Source organism: Sander vitreus, chromosome 14 (genome assembly GCF_031162955.1).
Source record: "Sander vitreus isolate 19-12246 chromosome 14, sanVit1, whole genome shotgun sequence".
In the NCBI taxonomy this organism is placed as follows: Eukaryota; Metazoa; Chordata; class Actinopteri; order Perciformes; family Percidae; genus Sander; species Sander vitreus.
The window spans coordinates 4398128-4418242 of NC_135868.1; the positions used below are offsets into that span (position 1 = coordinate 4398128).

General features: G+C 43.3%; 1 protein-coding gene across 7 annotated transcripts in view; it reads left to right on the forward strand.

Annotated features, from left to right (window-relative positions):
- chd4a (chromodomain helicase DNA binding protein 4a) overlaps positions 1-19860 on the forward strand; it is a 38283-nt gene extending 18423 nt beyond the window's left edge. For 2 of the 7 annotated variants that reach the window (XM_078267183.1, XM_078267184.1), the window contains exons 15-42: positions 863-1054; positions 1808-2008; positions 2105-2242; positions 3256-3377; positions 4176-4349; positions 4472-4613; positions 5657-5788; positions 6137-6254; positions 6492-6616; positions 6922-7014; positions 8246-8384; positions 8504-8679; positions 9411-9600; positions 10746-10835; positions 11186-11277; positions 11403-11536; positions 11707-11851; positions 12733-12886; positions 13297-13341; positions 14893-15005; positions 15120-15372; positions 15868-15924; positions 16049-16234; positions 16343-16451; positions 16900-17032; positions 17758-17953; positions 18622-18797; positions 19534-19860. In XM_078267183.1, the coding sequence (XP_078123309.1) occupies positions 863-1054; positions 1808-2008; positions 2105-2242; positions 3256-3377; positions 4176-4349; positions 4472-4613; positions 5657-5788; positions 6137-6254; positions 6492-6616; positions 6922-7014; positions 8246-8384; positions 8504-8679; positions 9411-9600; positions 10746-10835; positions 11186-11277; positions 11403-11536; positions 11707-11851; positions 12733-12886; positions 13297-13341; positions 14893-15005; positions 15120-15372; positions 15868-15924; positions 16049-16234; positions 16343-16451; positions 16900-17032; positions 17758-17953; positions 18622-18797; positions 19534-19548 (3840 nt within the window). In that variant the 3' untranslated portion in view covers positions 19549-19860. The remainder of the gene's footprint in view (positions 1-862; positions 1055-1807; positions 2009-2104; positions 2243-3255; positions 3378-4175; positions 4350-4471; positions 4614-5656; positions 5789-6136; positions 6255-6491; positions 6617-6921; positions 7015-8245; positions 8385-8503; positions 8680-9410; positions 9601-10745; positions 10836-11185; positions 11278-11402; positions 11537-11706; positions 11852-12732; positions 12887-13296; positions 13342-14892; positions 15006-15119; positions 15373-15867; positions 15925-16048; positions 16235-16342; positions 16452-16899; positions 17033-17757; positions 17954-18621; positions 18798-19533) is intronic. The other 5 variants (XM_078267185.1, XM_078267186.1, XM_078267189.1 and 2 more) reach the window with 5 other exon arrangements.
- The last annotated feature ends 255 nt before the right edge of the window (positions 19861-20115 follow it).

A 20115-nucleotide genomic window follows, 5' to 3' on the forward strand; every position in this document is an offset into this window, starting at 1 on the left:
ATTTATTTATTTTGAGCTCCTTTTTTAGGCTCGCACAGGAGCAACTGTTTACCAAAACAATTCAACCGAGAACTGTTGCCGAGTGCCAAAGTAGGGCTGCACGATACGAGGAAAATATCTCATTGCGGTTATTTTAACAGATGTTGCGTTTGCAATACGATTCACGGAATTGGAGGGAATGATCATTTTGTATCATTTTTGTTCTCATTTTCATTGAAAAGATTTCTGCAAGGATCTGTACCAAACAAAGATTGTTTCTTGAGGATGCGATTTGTAGGCCGGGACGTCTCTGCAGCACCACGATACTTCATTCAGAGTGGTTTGACACATTGTTTGCCTTTAACAAATACTGCCCCCCCCCCCCCCTCCGCGATTTGGATATTGCACTAGTCCATATTGCGTTTTCAATAACATTGTGATTAGTTGTACAGCCCTATTCCAAATTGGGACATACTTCTTCTTCATAACATTGCGCCTTGGTCTTTGACCCTCTTGCTTACATATCTGTCACAGTCCGTAGTCAATGAGTTGTCATCTGTCTGTCATCCGTCTGTGCTCTCCCAGCAATTGTGGGTCAGAATAGCCATAAAATGCATGCTGGCTTGCAACCGGATGCAGTAGCGTCATGAGGGCGAACACCTGCTCTCAGAATGAACGCGCGTCCTCTGACCTTTCACATTTTGCATTCATAGTGACAATTTAGATGTGATGACAACGGCGTCGAGAGTCTGGGATTCTTTGGTTTAGGTGCCTTGAAAGTGCTTGAATTTTACTCTTAAAAAGCTGTACACACCTCGCATGTGACTCCCAGTTTCCTTCTGTGCTCACAATCTGTCCCCGTCTCTTTCTCTTCCGTTCCCAGCCGACTATAAAGTTTGACCGTCAGCCCGAGTACCTGGACAGCACGGGGGGGACGCTGCACCCCTACCAGCTGGAGGGTCTCAACTGGCTCCGGTTCTCATGGGCTCAGGGCACTGACACCATCCTGGCCGACGAGATGGGTTTGGGAAAGACGGTTCAGACGGCCGTCTTCCTGTACTCGCTCTATAAAGAGGTGGGTGGCTGTGAGATACTGGGTTACGTTGTAAAGTTGTGTTTTATGCTCCCTCAGGGGCCACACACACACACACACACACACACACAGAAACCGTATGCACTCTTTTGTGTGAAAACATCAGCCCATAATGTTCAAGTGAGTTTTGACGGTTTGTTCCTCTTTATGAGCTTAATCAAATCCATTTCATATTTTCCTTTTTAAAATAATTAATTTTACCTTTTTTTTTAATGCCATTTTGGCTCTGCAGTAATGGCTGAGCCTGCCTGTGTGTAGCTGTCTATAGATAGCTGTCGTCCTATTGGCCAGGAGCCATCCAGCCATTTTGTATAAGTCAGGTGAAATCTGACGACATTAAGTTCAATCTCAAACCGTAAACATTCACAGACGCTGAGCATGTGTGGCTGCTGCCACCTAAAGGCGGGAGGCCAGAATACACTTCCTGCCAGAGCAGCAGGAGATCCTGCAGTGTTTTAAAACTTAATTTGATGATTTATTTTGATGCTTTCACACTGAAATGACTTGTCTCTGTACCATATGTTTGTTTTATATACATATTTTTAATGCAGTCAAGTTCAGAAGTAGGGGCGACGTTACAAATTAATTAAATGTATGATAGAGTATCGGGATGTTTCTTTTCAGTCTCGTGTAAAAACAAATTGCCTTATTTCTGAAAATGATCGTTTGTATTTTGGATAAAGTGTCTGATTTAATAATGATCACAATGATCTGACTTTCATTCTCCACCTCCAGGGCCACTCTAAGGGGCCGTTCTTGGTCAGCGCTCCGCTCTCCACCATCATCAACTGGGAGAGAGAGTTTGAGATGTGGGCCCCCGACATGTACGTGGTGACGTACGTCGGAGACAAAGACAGCCGAGCCGTCATCAGAGAGAACGAGTTCTCCTTCGAGGACAACGCCATCCGCGGAGGGAAGAAAGCCTCCAGGATGAAGGTAAGCGAAGACTCCCAGGAATAGAGAACTCCTAAAACAAATGCATTTAATAGACATGGATACGTTTTAAACCCCTCTCGTGTCTTTTGATAACAGAAAGACTCGTCGGTCAAGTTCCACGTCCTGCTGACCTCCTACGAGCTGATCACCATCGACATGGCGATCCTCGGCTCTATAGACTGGGCCTGCCTGGTGGTGGACGAGGCCCACAGGCTGAAAAACAACCAGTCCAAGGTACACACACACACACACACACACACACACACACACACACACAGTCTAGGGCAGGGGTCTTCAAAGTTTTTTTAGGCCAAGCACCCCAAACCTTAAAGAGACGAACAGGGACCACAGGTACTTCATATACTGTACACAATTGAGTTGCATAATGAACTGGGCCTACAGTAATGTTGGGGGGGGCAGCCCCCGTGCAGTGATTTTGAGGACCCCCTAGGGGTCGCAGACCCCCTGTTGAAGATCTCTGGTCTAGGGTTAATCTTTCATTTAACAGTCCCTAAAAGAGAGAGAGAGAGAGAGAGAGAGATCAGATGATGTAATTAATCCCCCAACAACAAACAGGCACAGTATGATTACCCATTTATCAAAACATAAATTACATAAATAGTCAAATTCATATCCTCCCTGGATATATGGTGGATTCTGAATGAATGAATGAAAAAGTTTGTTTTTCTACCGTTATTTCTTGTGATTTTGAAAGGATGAATTGAAAGGATGCGTTCAATTTGAACCTTTTGACTTAATGCGTCAGAATTGTTTGATTTAATTGAGGTAGATTGTCTTTTTTTAGAGACTTTCTTGCAGTCATTTCAGACTTTACAAAACCTAAATGTTTGATTGGTCCACTCCAAACAGCATGCTCCAAAGACGCCCAACTTTCGCTTATTTTGCCCTTTTTAATTCCTTATGTGTCAGTGGATTAAACCTAAATGAAAGATTTTCTTCATTTGTGGATGTGACAATTTTCCTTTTTACAAAAGGGCTTTCCAAGTAATCTCTACATGCCTCGTCTTCACGTACAAGGGTTTCACGAAGTCTCGAAACGTTGGGAAATGCTTAATTTGAACTCGAGGTTCTCAATTTTTCATGTGCACGTCAAAAACAGAAGTAGTCGTTGGCTGGAATAAAATGCCTCTGAATTGAGAAGACGTGTGCAGACGGCTGTTACTGACGTTTGACTGAAGCTGAAACGGTTGTAAACATGTTCTTTTTCTTTTTTTTCCCTGCTGTAGTTTTTCCGGGTGTTGAACAACTACCCTCTGCAGCACAAACTGCTGTTGACTGGAACTCCTCTGCAGAACAACCTGGAGGAGCTTTTCCACCTGCTCAACTTCCTCACACCTGAGAGGTTCAGGTAGGCTGCGGACTCTGTTGTATAACATGCCTTTTTTAATATAGGAGAACATTTTCTAGAGCCCTCATCGCAGCACGGAGGCTTTCTAAGTTCCTGATGTATGGAGGTTTTGTTTAGAGAGACTCATACCTGTTAGACTTTTTTGTTTTTTTAGACACTGAAGTCTCTAAATCATAATAAATGAACTTGCAGACTTCGCTGTACTTACTTCCATGTGGCTTTGCGTATGTGTCTAAAGGGTTAAAAATATCCAGTAATTAAAAAATAAAACCAATTTTGTGTTTTTTTTTGTTTTGTTTTTTTCTGCTTTTCTATCCTGTTTAGTACGGGTGTGCAAAAAATCGATTCACATTTGAATCGCGATTCAAGCTCTACCGATTGAAAATCCATTCATAGAATTCCAAAAATCGATTCATATTTTTTAATAAAAAAAATACATTTTTTGAATACATTTTTTGAATTGTATATCTACTGTAATCAGATGGGGAAATGAACTACATTTACATACGTGAATCGTTTTTTGAATCGAATCTTGAGCCTAAGAATCGATATCGAATCGTGACATTTTCTGAATGCTGCACCCCTACTGTTTAGCTTCTTGCAACCTCTCAGATTTGTATGTTTTGTTGTTCTCCCAATCAACAAACACTGACTCAAAGACACTTTGAGGGTTTTAAGAAAATGTTGTTAAAGGTTTAGCAAAAAAAAAAAAACAACATTCACAGCGGCTGGCGTCTGTAGTTGCGACCGTACAGTGGTGCTCAAAGGAAAGCCTCACCTGTCTGTGTCTGCCTGCAGTAAACTGGAGGTCTTCCTGGAGGAGTTCGCCGACATCGCCAAGGAAGACCAGATCAAGAAGCTGCACGACATGCTGGGTCCGCACATGCTCAGGAGGCTGAAGGCCGACGTCTTCAAACACATGCCCTCCAAGACGGAGCTCATCGTCAGAGTGGAGCTCAGCCCCATGCAGAAGTGAGTCCAGCTTTCTTTTTGTCGGGTTTCAAAAAGATCCGAGTGATGAACAAATAGAGAAGTACGTTTTTTTTTTTCTTCTTAAAAGAAAAAGGGTAAACGTGTGCATCGTCTGTTTGCAGGAAGTACTACAAGTTCATCCTGACGAAAAACTTTGAGGCTCTGAACACCAAAGGAGGAGGAAACCAGGTTTCTCTGCTCAACGTCGTCATGGACCTCAAGAAATGCTGCAACCACCCCTACCTCTTCCCCGCGGCTGCTATTGTACGACCCCAAATATTATTTCTTCTCTACAATTAATCCGAAGGATGTGTTCAATTTGAACTCATGAAATCAAGACTCCACGTGTCAGATTTGTTTAATTGATGTAGTCATTTTAATAGAAAGTAGAGCTGCAAAGATGAATCTATTAATTGCCAACTATTATTTTTTATTTTTATGAAAAAGTAAAAATTCTGTGATTCCAGCTTCTGAAATGTGCATATTTTCTAGCTTCTTCACTCCTCTGTGACAGTAAACTGAATATCTTTGAGTTGGGGACAAAACAAGACCCTTTAGGACGTCCTTTTGGGGTCTGGGAAACACTAGTCCACATTTTTCACCATTTTCTGGCATTTTATAGACCATACAACTAATCTATCAACCGAGAAAATAATCGTTACGGCTGTTTTATGCTTCTGCGTCAACTCCACGCTGTCGCTCCTACGGCGTCGCGAGCCTTTCGGAGTTCTACGTCAGGGTTGCTTTGCATCGCGGTGCATTTCGCCGCCATAACGCTAGGGGGTGATTAGTCTGAGGTTATTTGCGAGGCGTCTGCCAGCCAGTTTATGTTACTGCCCACAAAGTACTGCTTGCTGACGAATTACTTATTTCAAAACGTTATTGACATACAGACACTTTACAAACGGATAACCCCGTCATTGTAACAAAAATATGTCTGACTTTATTTGCAAAGCTTATGTCAGTGAACTAGCATGTTGCTACTCCCCACAGTAGGCTGCTTGAAACACCGACTATCAACACACAGGACCAGTTGACCAATCGTTGTCCTTGCGGTCTGCGTCGCCTCGACGTAAAGTTGCACATTTTTGGAGGTGCGCGTCGAGCAACGGCGGAGGGCTCGGAGGGGGGGGGTTGGCGTCAACGCAGAGGGGTCTGCGGGGGTACGCTGTCGATTCGACGCAGAAGCATAAAACAGCCTTTAGTTGCAGTCCTCATAGAAAGCATTCCTTTTTTAAAGCCAAACGTCCTCTTTAGTCATTTCAGAGTTTACAAGACCTAAATGTTTGATTGGTCACTCTAAACAGGAAGCTCCAAAGATGCCCAACGGGATGTACGATGGCAACGCTCTCACAAAGGCTGCCGGCAAACTGCTCTTACTGCAGAAGATGATGAGGAAGCTAAAGGACGGAGGACACCGAGTGCTCATCTTCTCTCAGGTAAGAGACCAGACTTTTTTCCAACCTCCCGGCACTGACCTATAAAACCTGCACTCATGGTCGTAAATTCTTTCTCTTAATTAATAATCTTTCTTTTTCCCATTTCAGATGAATATTTCTTTCCCTTATGAACCTGTAAAGTATCAGCTCAAAGTCAAATAAAAACCTAATCTAAAATTGAACATAAGTGGTAGAAATACTTCTTCATGTTGCGGACTCTGCCTGCAACTTACAAGGGGCTTTTTATTATTTCCAGTTGGCACTGAAACGAGATGGATTGAAGTGAAAATGTGAGAAATGTCATCAGTGTTTCCCTAGCCAACGTGTCTCCTCTGTGTTTTGCCGCAGATGACCAAGATGTTGGACTTGCTCGAGGACTTCCTGGAGAACGAGGGCTACAAGTACGAGAGGATTGATGGAGGGATCACCGGAGGGATGAGACAGGAAGCTATTGATCGCTTCAACGGTGAGACTGAGGGCACAAAAATCCCTGAATCTTACTTCATCTTTCATCTCTTGACTCTTTAAAAAGGTTTACTCTTAATTTCACAAACTTGAATGGTTTTAATCTGGTTTTAAAAGACTTCTCTTTTTTTTTTCCTTTTTTTAATCTGTTGTCAATGTTCCAGGTCACTAATATGGAAGCTGTACGTAAAACGTACTTGTAGGATTTCTGTAAACGTCTCTTGATTCTTTCCCTCAGCCCCTGGCGCTCCGCAGTTTGCCTTCCTGCTGTCGACGAGGGCCGGAGGTCTGGGTATCAACCTGGCCACCGCCGACACCGTCGTCATCTACGACTCTGACTGGAACCCCCACAACGACATCCAGGTGCAGCAGGACTACTACTACACCGCCTCATTCTACCAGTTGTTATTGATAATGAAGTGAAGTTGTATATGAGCTCCAGAGTCATCTTCTTTTGGGGAAATCTAGAAAACATCTTTGCTGAATTTGTACATTGTTCTGTCCCAATATATCAACAATATAGTATTTTTCATGTTTATTTTAAGAGGGAAGTTGGTTTTATTTCCCTCTGACATTCATTGAAAAGTTCCAGAGACACCTTTCTTATTTATAGTTTGTTGTAAAGATCTTGTTTTGACTGTTCCTAACTCCTCCTCGTCTGTGTCCAGGCCTTCAGCAGAGCTCATCGTATCGGCCAGAACAAGAAGGTGATGATCTACCGCTTCGTCACCAAGGCCTCTGTGGAGGAGAGGATTACTCAGGTAAACGGGACAGGTGCAACACACAGAAAATCCCAAAAATAAACCCTTTCTTCTGTCACGCAAGTGTTGCGGAACAGATGCTTAGATCTGGCTACTAATAACAGGGTTTCCCCTGGCTTTGTGGAAGACTTAAAGTGTTCGTATTATGCTTTTTCCCTTTCTTTTATTGTGTTATATATCCTTTTTGTGCATGTTATAGGTTTACAAAGTGAAAAAGCCCAAAGTCCACTTCAAAGGGACTTACCATCTCCAACACTGTTCACAAACTGCTCCAAACAGCTCTATTGTAGTTCAGCCTTTACTTCAGACGAACGTGCGTCACTTTGTAACACACGTAATAATGCTCGCCTAGCTGCTAGCATGGCACTCCCAGCAGTACTTATTGCGCATGTGCGACTCCCAACAAAGATGGATCAGAAGTGCGATGCCTCACTCTGTAGCTAAAACAGAGAGCTCAACACACAGGGTGAAAAGAGGAGCTGCAGCAATGTGCAGTACAACACATATATGGTGTTTTCTGAAAATTAAACCACATAAACCTATTCTGGTACAACCTCTAAATACAATTATGAACCTGAAAATGAGCATAATACGAGCACTTTAAGTGTGTATTTGGCAGGGGGTTTAAGCTTCATTCCTCCACGTTTTTCTATTTAAAAAAACATGCAATACATTTTGTCTCAGTTTGGGATTTTGTCTCTTTTTGGTCATTTTTGTTTTCTTTGAGGTTGTTTTGAGTCTCTGTGGTCATTTGCCATCTCTTTGTAGTCAGTTTGTCCCTTTTTGTGGTAGTTACATTTTGGACCGTTATTCTCACCATTTCTCTTCTAAAAAGTGATCAGATAATAAATAAATAAATAACATTTAAAAAGCTTAAAGACAAAACTTTCTAAAGAAGGCCAACTACAATCATTAGATGTGAGGAAAGTCTTTTAGTTACATTCATTGGTCTTTCTGGTCCTGCGCCTAAACCTTATATTGGCAGGGACAACACTGAATAAGTTTGACTCTGAAGTCGTGGTTTTTATTGGTTTCTACTGCAACTCTAGGACAAAACCCTGGAAACATCTGCCCCTAGCTACATGTAAAAGTTTTATAGCTACTTAAAGAGCAATAATAATAATAAATATTATAAATATTTGATACTCCTTTTAGTTTTTTTACCTGGCATGTTAACAAATCGCTCTTTCTTGTGTTCTCCCTCCCATCTTTCCTTCTGTGTTCTATCCAGGTTGCCAAGAAAAAGATGATGCTCACTCACCTGGTGGTCCGACCCGGTCTCGGATCCAAGACTGGCTCCATGTCCAAACAGGAGCTGGACGACATCCTGAAGTTCGGAACGGAGCAGCTCTTCAAGGACGAGTTTGAACGTGAGCGCTGAATCCAGTGGCAGATATCTGCGGGGGGACGGAGGGGACGCAACTTTTCAGTTGGCACGTGAAGCCGATGAGAAGTGAGACCCATTTTAACCTGATGTTTGTGTGTTCAGGCGAGAACAAGAGCAAGGAGGAGGACAGCAGCGTCATTCACTACGACGACAAGGCCATCGACGTTCTGCTGGACAGGAACCAGAGGGACACAGACGAACCGGAGCTGCAGAGCATGAACGAGTACCTGAGCTCCTTCAAGGTGGCTCAGTATGTGGTGAAAGACGAGGAGGAGGAGGTGAGCGCCTGTGCACTGAAAATGTGTTTAGGCATCCTGTGTTATTTATTTCTAGAGCGTAAATCTGACATTGCTTATATACCCCTTAGAGAAGGTTGTTGTTGTTGTTGTTTACATGAACTTGTTTAAATCAATCTAAAATAAAAACCTCAACCGCTAGAGCGTCCATTATTTTTGCAGCAGAAAGCTAAGGCTTCCGTCTTTCCTGTCATTACTTTGGGGGTTGGGCGTCAGTTTGGTTTGACCCAATTATGGTTCCGATTCTTGCGTCATTACGCTTGTGATGGCGCTATGACGCTACGTCCAGTGCAAAACCGCGTGATACCATATTATTGCAGATAAAATGATCAAAATACCTTTAAACTCGGCTGCTGTTTGAGCATATCTCAAAAACTAAAAATGTACCGAGTTCAGATAACTCATGGCGTGTTAAGAAATATTTTGTTCATGTTTCTTCATTTAAAAATTGTTTGGATCAATATGTTTTTATTTAGTAAAATTTGATGAACACGTGTCCGATTTTGAAAGTTATGACACAAATTCAATACTTAAGGGATACGAAGCATTTTGAAGATACTCCAAGAAATGACCTCACAACACGCAAAGGTTCAAAGTTTTGCAGAGTTCAAAGGGTTAATGTAGGAAGCGTTGCTTGATCCCAGTGGTGCCCTCTGGTCCTTTACCTGCTCCAACCCTTTCCATGTTTCTGCATCTTTTCGCCTGTCACGCAGGAGGAGGAGGTGCAGCGGGAGATCATCAAGCAGGAGGAGAGCGTGGATCCGGACTACTGGGAGAAGCTGCTGCGTCACCACTACGAGCAGCAGCAGGAGGATCTGGCCCGCAACCTGGGCAAAGGCAAACGCATCCGCAAGCAGGTCAACTACAACGACGGCTCTCAGGAAGACAGAGGTAAGGACAGAGGTAATGTTTAGCTTTTTTTTACTAGTAGCATTCAGATTTTTAAAAAAAAGTGATTTCAAAATGCTTTGTCACAAGTAGAGCTCCAAAGATAAACCTATTAATCGATTCGTTTTTCGAACTATTAAATCAAGCGGCAACTATTTTGACAGTCGATAAAATCAAAGCAAGACATAACAGTCTAAACTTTAAATCTGATAATCAATCGAAAAACAAGTAAAGGAGTCGGCCAGGCATTAAGTGCCTGAAATGCCGGAGACAGACGCACGCATGCACGGCGCCCTGGAGCTGGAGCTCTGTTAATGTCAGGGTCGGGTTATACTCGCTCTAAAACTAGTTTGTACGAAGGTTAGGGTTGGGTACCGAGACCCGGTGCTAATATGGCACCGGCGCCTTAACGACTGGTATCTACCGGACCGAATAGCAACGCGGATTTCGGTGCCAATGATATGCCTGCGCTTCTCTCTGATGCTCCCAAACGGAAGCATCGCTGCACGTGACGCTAGTTAACACTACACTCGACACCAGGTAACGTTAGCCTACCGCTAGCTAGTAACTGTAGTAAACACAATGGTTAAAAAGCTGACAGCTAACGTTAAACAGCGTAAAGTGTGACTGTATTTCACTGTAGCGGATTCCAACAGCGGGACGTAAAAGTCTGCAGCTCTTGTCGGGAAAAACACTGCGTTCACTGAAACTGGTGCATTCAAAGTTATTGTAAAATACCCTTTTCCCATCTGGTGGTTGTTTTTGTCATTCAACAACAATTTACTAGAGAAATAAGTTAATGTTATAGTTATTAAATTGTTATTAAATCATTTAATTTTGACCATATGGCCTTAGCAATAAACAAGCCGTTCTTTAATGTCGCCGACTGTTGTTTAGTACCCTTCGTACTACCTTTTTTCGGTTGAGGCACCGGCACCGTTTTTAAAAGTATCGCTTTAGCACCGGTATCGGAAAAAAACCCAAACGATACCCAACCCTAAAGAAGGTGCTGGGGGGGGAGTTTTGGGATCGTACAAGAAGCACTTCTGGTAAAGCATACTGGTCCCTTAATCATGAATATAGTTCAGTAGTCTTGGTGTCTGATTGGACTGTGGATTAAAAAAATCTGTCCCTTTTTTTTTGTTTTTTTTGTCTCGCAGCCGATTGGCAGGATGACCAGTCTGACGGCCAATCAGATTACTCGGTGGCGTCTGAGGAGGGAGACGAGGACTTTGATGAGCGGACAGAAGGTAAGAGACATTATTTGTGTTTGTCTGTGGAGGTAAAGAACCTTGAACAATATTGACGTTATAAGCTAATGTTAGGAAAAGTGTATCGGTGCCTGAATGTATCACAGTGACAGTTATACGCACCTGTGTATAGACAGGATAACATTAGGGAACTTATTGTCCCTCACTCGTCTTTGGATGCTCCTACAACATAAAAACACGTTTTATAAACGGCAAATACAATAAACACACAAACGGTAAAAGAAAGAGGACCAGATGTGTCACGCTTTTATATACAGGAATTAGAAATAGAATTGATGTGGCACTCCTGCCTGTCTGTATAATCCCCATGTCTGTTTTCCTCTCCGCAGCCAACTCTCGCCGGCCGAACAGGAAGGGCCTGAGGAACGACAAAGACAAACCGCTGCCCCCCCTGCTGGCCAGAGTGGGAGGCAACATCGAGGTGAGCGGCTGCGGGGCTTTTTTACTTTTACAACAACTGCGGTGGATTCCCACGGTTCAGAAGTAATGGTAGCATTTTTGTTTTCGAGAAAAATAAAGCCCGATCTGTTTTCCATTTTTTCCCAGGTGTTGGGTTTCAACTCTCGGCAGAGGAAGGCCTTCCTGAATGCAGTGATGCGTTATGGGATGCCTCCCCAAGATGCTTTCACCACCCAGTGGCTGGTCCGAGACCTGCGAGGGAAATCTGAGAAAGAGTTCAAGTAAGAAACGCCACAATGCCTCCCGACAACATGTGAACCGTCTAACTCTGTAAATAAGCGGGTTTAAATGTCACTTCGAAGACTTTAAAATACCAATTTAAGATTTGAAGTTGACGAAAATATATGAATTTATATTCATTGGGACCCTTTCTGCTCTGTCTGTCCCTCAGGGCATACGTCTCCCTGTTCATGCGTCACCTCTGTGAGCCCGGGGCCGACGGGGCCGAGACCTTCGCAGACGGCGTCCCCAGAGAAGGGTTGTCGCGGCAACACGTCCTTACCCGTATCGGTGTTATGTCACTTATTCGCAAGAAGGTAACAAACGCAGCTTTGCCTTTTTTTACTCTGTTTGACTTTAGTTGTTAGAATAAGAGAGAGAGAGAAAACAACGGCCGCAAAAAGACCGAATAAAGCAGCTGGACATCGTCTTTAACTTGTGGGGGGGACATTTTAGTTTAAAATTTCAAGATGCGAAGAAAACACTTTGCCACTTTTAGAAACGGTTTCAAAAAGTCAGCTCAGATGGTGTTCAAGTCCAGTTTTGCTCTTTATAACTATCCACAAAAATGAATCTACCACCATTTTTGAACAAGTAATTGGTGATTGATAATGATTTTATCAGCAAAAAATCAGAAAAAGCAAACGTTGTCGCTTATAAAATGCTCATAAAATAAAATGCTTAACTTCTACTCTCATACTGCTTGTATACACCTCTTAAATAATAATGCATTTTATTATGATGATTTAGAGGAAGAATTCTACACACTAAAATACACACACATTAATCAAAAAGCAGCTCTAAAAAGGTTGTATTCATTCTTATGTTTTATTCTTATTCTTCTGTTTATCGATATTTATTTCTGTCATTGTGCTGCTGCTGCAACACGATCAATAAAGGCTTATCTTATATCTTATTTTAAATTGATTTGCCGTGTAGGTACAAGAGATTGGTGGCCGAACAAAACAAGCAAATAAAGTAAAAGCTGGTATTGGCATCTTTTAAGTTTTCTGACATTTTATAGCATTTCATTGATTCTTTAAAGACTATATAACAAGCTAACTGCTAATGAAACCAAACATTATATGCAGCCCAAGTGCTGCGTGTCCTAGGTGACGTCTTGTTTTGAGCGTTTTTGAGTTTGACGGCAGCGATGTGTTTTGCGTCATGCCGACCGCGTGCTCTTCGCGTCTTCCAGGTTCAGGAGTTTGAGCATGTGAACGGTCAGTGGTCGATGCCCTGGATGGCCGAGCTGGAGGAGAGCAAGAAGGCTGCGGCTCAGCCAGATTCCCCCGGGAAAACCCCGTCCACCGGCACCCCCGCCGACACGCAGCCCAACACACCCGCTCCAGGTAACACACACACACACACACACACACACACACACACACACACACACTCTCTCTCTCTTCCTGTACAGGTGAAACTGCACACACACTCTCTTCAGGTTTCATACGTTTTGAAAAAACCTGGGAAAGTTTTGGAATTTGAAAAATGCAAATTCCAGGCCTGGAAAGGTTTTGGAAACATTAAAAGACCCAGAAAGTTTTGGAAAAGAATTTTTTTTTATTCTTATTGTATAATGTCGACTGACATTTTCAGGAATACATAGTTATGGCAATTTGCCAAAAAGTCATGGAAAAGTATTAAAATGCGTATGAACCCTGTCTCTTCCTGTACAGGTGAAAAAACACACACACACACTCTCTTCCTGTACAGGTGAAAACGCTCTCTCTCTCTCGCTCGCTCTCTTCCTGTACAGGTGAAACCACACAGACAGACACACACACTCTCTCTTCACGTACAGGTGAAACCACACACACACACTCTATATACTATATTTACTGGGGAAGGTTTAATTTTAAAACAACATAATGAGTAGGGCTGCACGGTATGAGGACAATATGTGATAAACAAAATGTATTCTTAATAGTCACATACACACAGTACAATATAGTGACATTTTATTTCGGCATTCTTAACACAAATATTAGAAACAGTGGACAGCCATTTATACAGCATCCAGGGAGCAACTTGGGGTTCAGAGTCTTGCTCCGGTACACCACGACATGTGGCCAGAGGAGCCTGGGATTGAACCCCCGAACTAGTGGTTGTGGGGCGACCGCCCTTCCTCCGAGCCACAAGCCACGTTGTTGAACATCGTGATAATGTTATATTGTACTTGCGATATACAAACCGATAATAAGGAGTACTCAGCAGTGTTTCCTCTAGAATTGTTTTCGGGGGGGGTTTGGGACGTCTGGACATCAGAGTATGGGCTTATTTGCTAATGTAAGCTACTGACCCTTACCTTGAAACCATCCAGAAAATAGACGGTACCGTCTAAATAACGTCACCGCTCATTTTACACACAGTTTAACAACAAAACAAAACGCTGAGTGAACATTACTAGCTACATTTTTCATGTTGGTTTTGAGCGGTATGCACCCCCACTAACCTGGAAAATAGTTTTAAATCAGAAACGTTACTACAGCGTGTCGGAGGAATACACACGGTCTCCTGCAGTGGGGGAGGCAGAGGGGCCATCACAGCAGCGTGGCTAATATTAGCTTCTTGTCTCATCTGGGGTCTGATAAACAGTAAATTCATCAACTTCAGTGTCCGCAATGCTATTTTCCAATAAACTGTAGCTGTCATATTTCACGGGCGTGAGTGCGGATTTCATGTCGTGGCTTTTGTCACTGTTTATCACTTATTGAGTGAAGTAGTACTCCCCTTGTTTATTTGGTTGCCATAACGTCCTGTCCCGTCACTGTTCCAGTTGCTCTGCTCACCCTAGGGGGAGAGAGAGCTCACCCTAGGGGGAGAGAGAGCTCACCCTAGGGGGAGAGAGCGGATGACGGTTCGCTTGAGTTCAGTAGAGCAGACGGCGCTACGACTTTACGACTTTTCATAAACAGCTGAAGGAGTGGTGGTGTACATAGCGGAAACCCTGTTGTGCGTCTGCCGTATTTCTGATACCGTGGCGCTGGAAATGTTACCGTGGCGAACCGCCACTATGCTGTCAACATACAGGAAACACTGCTCAGTTCTGCCTTTCTGCTGCTTTGAGTATGAAAAATGAAAGGAAATAATTCCCATCATTCTTTCATTACTTTTATTTTATACAAATTTGAACATTGAATATAAAAGGCAAAACTAGAAAAAAAAGGAGTCACATTTCAAAGCGCAGTTTTCTACTGATATTTTCTTTCAACTAACACAAAAGGAGTGTTTTTTCGCGATATGTCGCAGCCTTTCTCGATGTGTTAATTGTGCCAGTTGATATCGCAATGACGGTTAAAAGAACGATATATTGTGCATCCCTAATAATGAGCGAACGTGTTTGTCTTTGTAGTTGACGACTCCTCCTCAAAGACCGAGGAGGCAGCGAAGGACACAGAAAAGGAAGTGAAGAACGAGGGCGAGGCGGAGAAGAACGGCAAAGAGCCCGCGAAGGCCAGCGACGAGGTAAAGGCACCACGCGCTTGAGTGACGGGACTAAAACGTCGGCTCTTTTGGATTCCTGAGCGTATTTTGTTTTTCCAAGATGTGTCACAAAGTTCCCCTCCGCGTCTCCTCCAGGTGATCGCCATCCCGGACGACGACGAGAAGAGTCCGCCAGCCGAGCCGGAGAGCAAGAAGAACGGCGAGGAGCCGATGGAGACGGACAAACCCAGCAACGGAGAAGCAGAGAGCGTCAAAGAGAAGGAGGCCGAGAAGGACGGCGAGGCCGAGAAGGAGAAGAAGAGCCCAGAGGATGGAGAGGAAACCAAGTCGCCTCCGGAGGCCAAGACGGAGGGGTCAGAAGTCAAACCTGAGGACTCTGAAGTCAAAGGTAAAACTCTTCCTCCTCCTCCTTTTTTATCACATGCAGTTTATCAACTTGCTCAGGGTGCGCAGCTTGTAAACGTGATCTGTTTTGGTTTTATTCTGTCATAAAAAGAGAATAAATACTATATAATATATACAATATTTACGATTCAATTTTATACATTTGAACGATTGTAAATGTTGTTAAATCTCAGAATTGTACTTCAATGAAGTCCTCCTTAAATCTCCCCCTTTAACAGAAATGCATCTCACTTACGAATTTCGTAATTGTTGCTTTTACGTTGTACTCGCTGTCTCACATTCAGAGCACATTTAGTACGGAATTTAGGACTCACATCTTCTTAATGAGGCCCAGCTGTGGTGGATTTTGATCTGTGTCCGACTAATCTGCAAAAGTCGCTGTTCAGAGTGTGACAACGTGTCTTTCCTCAGCCTGTTATGATCTTTAAAGTCACGGCTGTCTCTTATTTTCTCCCTAATGGTTTTATTTCTTTTGCAGCAGAAGAAAAGAGAGAAGAAAAGATGGACACCACTGCTCCTGCAGATGAAAAGAAAGGTACCAAACCCAGTTTCTTTTTTAATATTTCAAACCGGACATTCTCAGCTTCCGGCTTATCCCCTTCCCTTTCTCCGTGCATGCTGTCTGGTCGTTAACCGTGTCTCCTTTGGCTCTCCCACAGCAGATCTGAAGGAGGAGAAGGAGCCTCTGAAGCCAGAGGAAGCGACCAAACTGCAGAACGGAGACAGCAGCAAGGAGAGCGGAGCCTCAGCCGCCGCGGCCACCGCCGCCGCTGGAGCCGCCAGCGAGGAGAAGAAGAAGGCCAAGACCAGATTCATGTTCAACATTGCTGACGGAGGATTCACAGGTACACACACACACACACACACACACACACACACACACACACAGAGACACAAATAGCTTAAAAGTTGTTGTTGTTTCATTTTCCTAACTGGCATCTTTCTTCTCTCAGAGCTTCACTCTTTGTGGCAGAACGAGGAGCGCGCCGCCACCGTCACCAAGAAAACCAACGAGATCTGGCACCGTCGTCATGACTACTGGCTGCTGGCTGGCATCATACAGTATCCTTTTCCCACCTGTGATTGGCTCTCAGATCTCACTAAGGCGGGAGGGGAGGGGTAGAGCTGAAACCATTCCTAATGTTGCTCTACAATGAATTGTCTAAGTAATCATTGCGATTAACAATATTGTCTTTCAGTCAAATTTAAAAATATTTATTAATTTGTTACTACTAAACCAATGTTTTGAATGAATTCCAGGATACATGTTTCGGTTATGTCACTGTTATGTGATGCAGACAATGTAGTACCACCGATACACAGCCTATGAAGTAAACAACGCCTCTTTAATATCATAAAACAGTTTTTCTAGCTGTTCACCCCCCTTATCGTTGTTATGAACATGTATAGGGTCAATAAGTGCCAACAACTAACTATTGAAATAACAGTTACACTTTACTTGAAGGTATCTACATACGTAGTTGTTCCTCTTGACCGCAGCTCCCCCCAGACATGGTTACGCTCGCTGGCAGGACATCCAGAACGACGTCAAGTTCGCCATCCTCAACGAGCCTTTCAAGGGAGAGATGAACCGAGGCAACTTCCTGGAAATCAAGAACAAGTTCCTCGCCCGGAGATTTAAGGTAGCTTTCACTTCTTGTAGATGGAGAGGAAAACCATGTTGGGATTGAAACGGGGTTTCCTCGTGTCTTAAAAAGTATTGTGTTCTAGGTCTTCATCATCATTTTAACCAGGTCTTAATTTCCCTACGTCCATGTAAGGCGTTATGGCTCTATTTGTAGTTCTTTCTTTCACTCGTCCAAATATAATTTCGCTGTATTACGACTACAAATGAAACATGCAACTTATATTGCAGCCAATCGGCTTTCGTGTCTCTTTCAGATTGTACCACAGACGTAAAATGGATTTTTTTTTTTTTATTCTTCAGCTATGGGCAAGTGCAAGTTTAGTGATTTTAGGGTTGATGTTGTGATAAAGGTCTTAAATTGAATTCATAAAGGTCGTAAAAAGTCTTACATTTGACTGAGGCGGGGTGGGCGCCCGGGTAGCTCAGTTGGTAGAGCAGGCACCCATATATAGAGCTTTACTCCTCGACGCAGCAGCCGCAGGTTCAACTCTGTGCCTGCGGCCCTTTGCTGCATGTCTTCAGCTGTCCTATATATAGATAAAGGCCTCTTTGTTCCCACCACTAATGTCTCCACTCAGATATAGAAGCAGTGGAAGACAGCGGGGAGTTAAGCATTTATATAATCAATCCTGCTGACACGTTAGGTACTTTACAATCCACCCATGACGATAATAAATTAGCATAACAACAAGTTCTCTAAGTTAATTTCCCCCCCCCCAGCTGTTGGAGCAGGCGCTGGTGATCGAGGAGCAGCTGCGTCGCGCCGCCTACCTCAACATGTCTGAGGACCCCTCCCACCCCTCCATGGCCCTCAACACCCGCTTCAGCGAGGTGGAGTGTCTGGCCGAGTCCCACCAGCACCTCAGCAAGGAGTCCATGTCCGGGAACAAACCGGCCAACGCCGTCCTGCACAAAGGTAAGTCAGATCACATGATCTGCATGTCACCGAGTTTCACACTGGTTCAGTATGTTGGCCTGTAGGACTCAGGTTTTGGTTTAAATTAGGGCCTTAAAAAACGTTTCCTTCTTCTAATTTCATGTCCATGATGGTTTAAATGCTTTTAGAGATATTGTAATAATGAGAATATTTGTAGTTGTAAACTGTGACTATTTGTTTCATCTGTTGTTTTTTGAGTAAACTTCGAGGTTCCGAAGTTATTTATTTATTTCGCCTGCTGCAAATATTGTGAATTTAATTTTTTTTTTAAATAGCATCACAATGAGATGAGAACATTGCAACATGGTGTAGAGAGAGAATCTGAAGTTAAGGCAGGAAATAAAACCGTTCTGTCTGTCTGTCTGTCTGTCTCTGTCTCTGTCTCTGTCTCTGTCTCTCTCTCTCTCTCTCTCTCTCTCTCTCTGTCTCGCTCTCTCTCTGTGTCTCGCTCTCTCTCTCTCTCTCTCTCGCTCTCTCTCTCGCTCTCTCTGTGTCTCGCTCTCTCTGTGTCTCTCTCTCTCTCTCTCTCTGTGTCTCTCTCTGTCTCTCTCTCTCTCTCTCTGTGTCTCGCTCTCTCTCTGTGTCTCGCTCTCTGTCTCTGTCTCTGTCTCTGTCTCTCTCTCTCTCTCTCTCTCTCTCTCTCTCAGTGCTGAAGCAGTTGGAGGAACTGCTGAGCGACATGAAGGCGGATGTCACCCGCCTGCCAGCAACCATCGCCCGGATACCGCCGGTTGCCGTGCGACTCCAGATGTCGGAGAGGAACATTCTGAGCCGGCTGGCGAGTCGAGGGCCCGAGACACAGACGCAGTCACAGACGCAACAGGTAAACAAACCATCCGGAGGATTCTCCGTTAGAACAGTCACTTACTAGGGATGTTAACGATTAACCGTTTTAACCAGCATCGATTAATACTATCAGGGAAATTATTCAAATACAAAAGTACTTAAAGAACGTTTTTTGCCTGATTTTGAAAGAAAAATAGTCTATATAATCTGTTATTAACTGCTAGTAAACTTACTAGTGCTGACTTTGCAATAACAAGTTGTTTTAAGCTGCTCTTTTTTTTTAGAGCCAGACCGATATATCGGCGGGCTGATATTATCGGCTGATATCAGGCATTTTCCAAACTATCAGTATCAACATTTATAATATATAAATAAATGAATATTTAAAAAATACAATAAAAACGGACGAAACCCCCTTCAACCATGTTCTGAGTGTTGGGGTTGCGTAGTTTATCCACCAGAGGGCGCTCTACAACCTCCCTGTGGGCAACACTCGTGTTTAACCCTTTAAATTTCATATCTTAAGTTTGTATTTTTATACATTTTATTTATCAGAAGTTTAATATTTTGTTGTTCCTCTGTTCTCCTGTTTATTTTTTAACTGCATTATCATATTATTTTAGTGAGGACTCATAAATAACTAATGTTAGGGAAATGTGTTTTTGTAAAGATTGATTTTAAGAGTTTATTGGAGGATAGATTATTTGAACCCAGCCCTATTCCTCTAAAAACAGATCTGATCATTAAAACTTGTTTCTGTTCTCCTCCTCCAGATGTCGCAGCAGTAGACTGAGACTCTGCGCTTTTACCTCGAAAACCAACCCCCCTGCCTCACCTCGACATTCCTGATTGGTGCACAGCAGAATGACGGACAGCGCGCTCAACTTGAAGCCACGCCCAGTTCACTCCCCCCCTAAAAAGACTTTAAACAGAGTTTTTCTGGAGCATCGGATCCCTTCCCCAAGTTTGAGGCTGTGGACAGAAAAGCTATTTTATTTTTTATTTTTTTCCTCCATTTTTTCAATTTCTGTATTAATATTATTGATATAATGTTATTATGATGGTTTTTTGGGACCTAAATAAAAAAATGTAATAAAGAATTGGTTTGTGGTCAGTTTGGGGGGAGGCGCGCTACGATGGGATCTGTGGTCAGAGTCACGTTAGTAAAAACTCACATTTAAAGGGGTGCTATGCAGTTTTGGCCATTTCTTCTGTTTTCTCACTTTTAGCTGGCAGGGTTCTCTATAGAGCTCCCCCTACAGCTTCGGAATTGATATTTGACAGCTCCTATGTTTACTTGTGTCTGAGTCCTCGGTCAGTCTGCTGTTTCCGCTTTCTCTGTTCCTCTGACAATG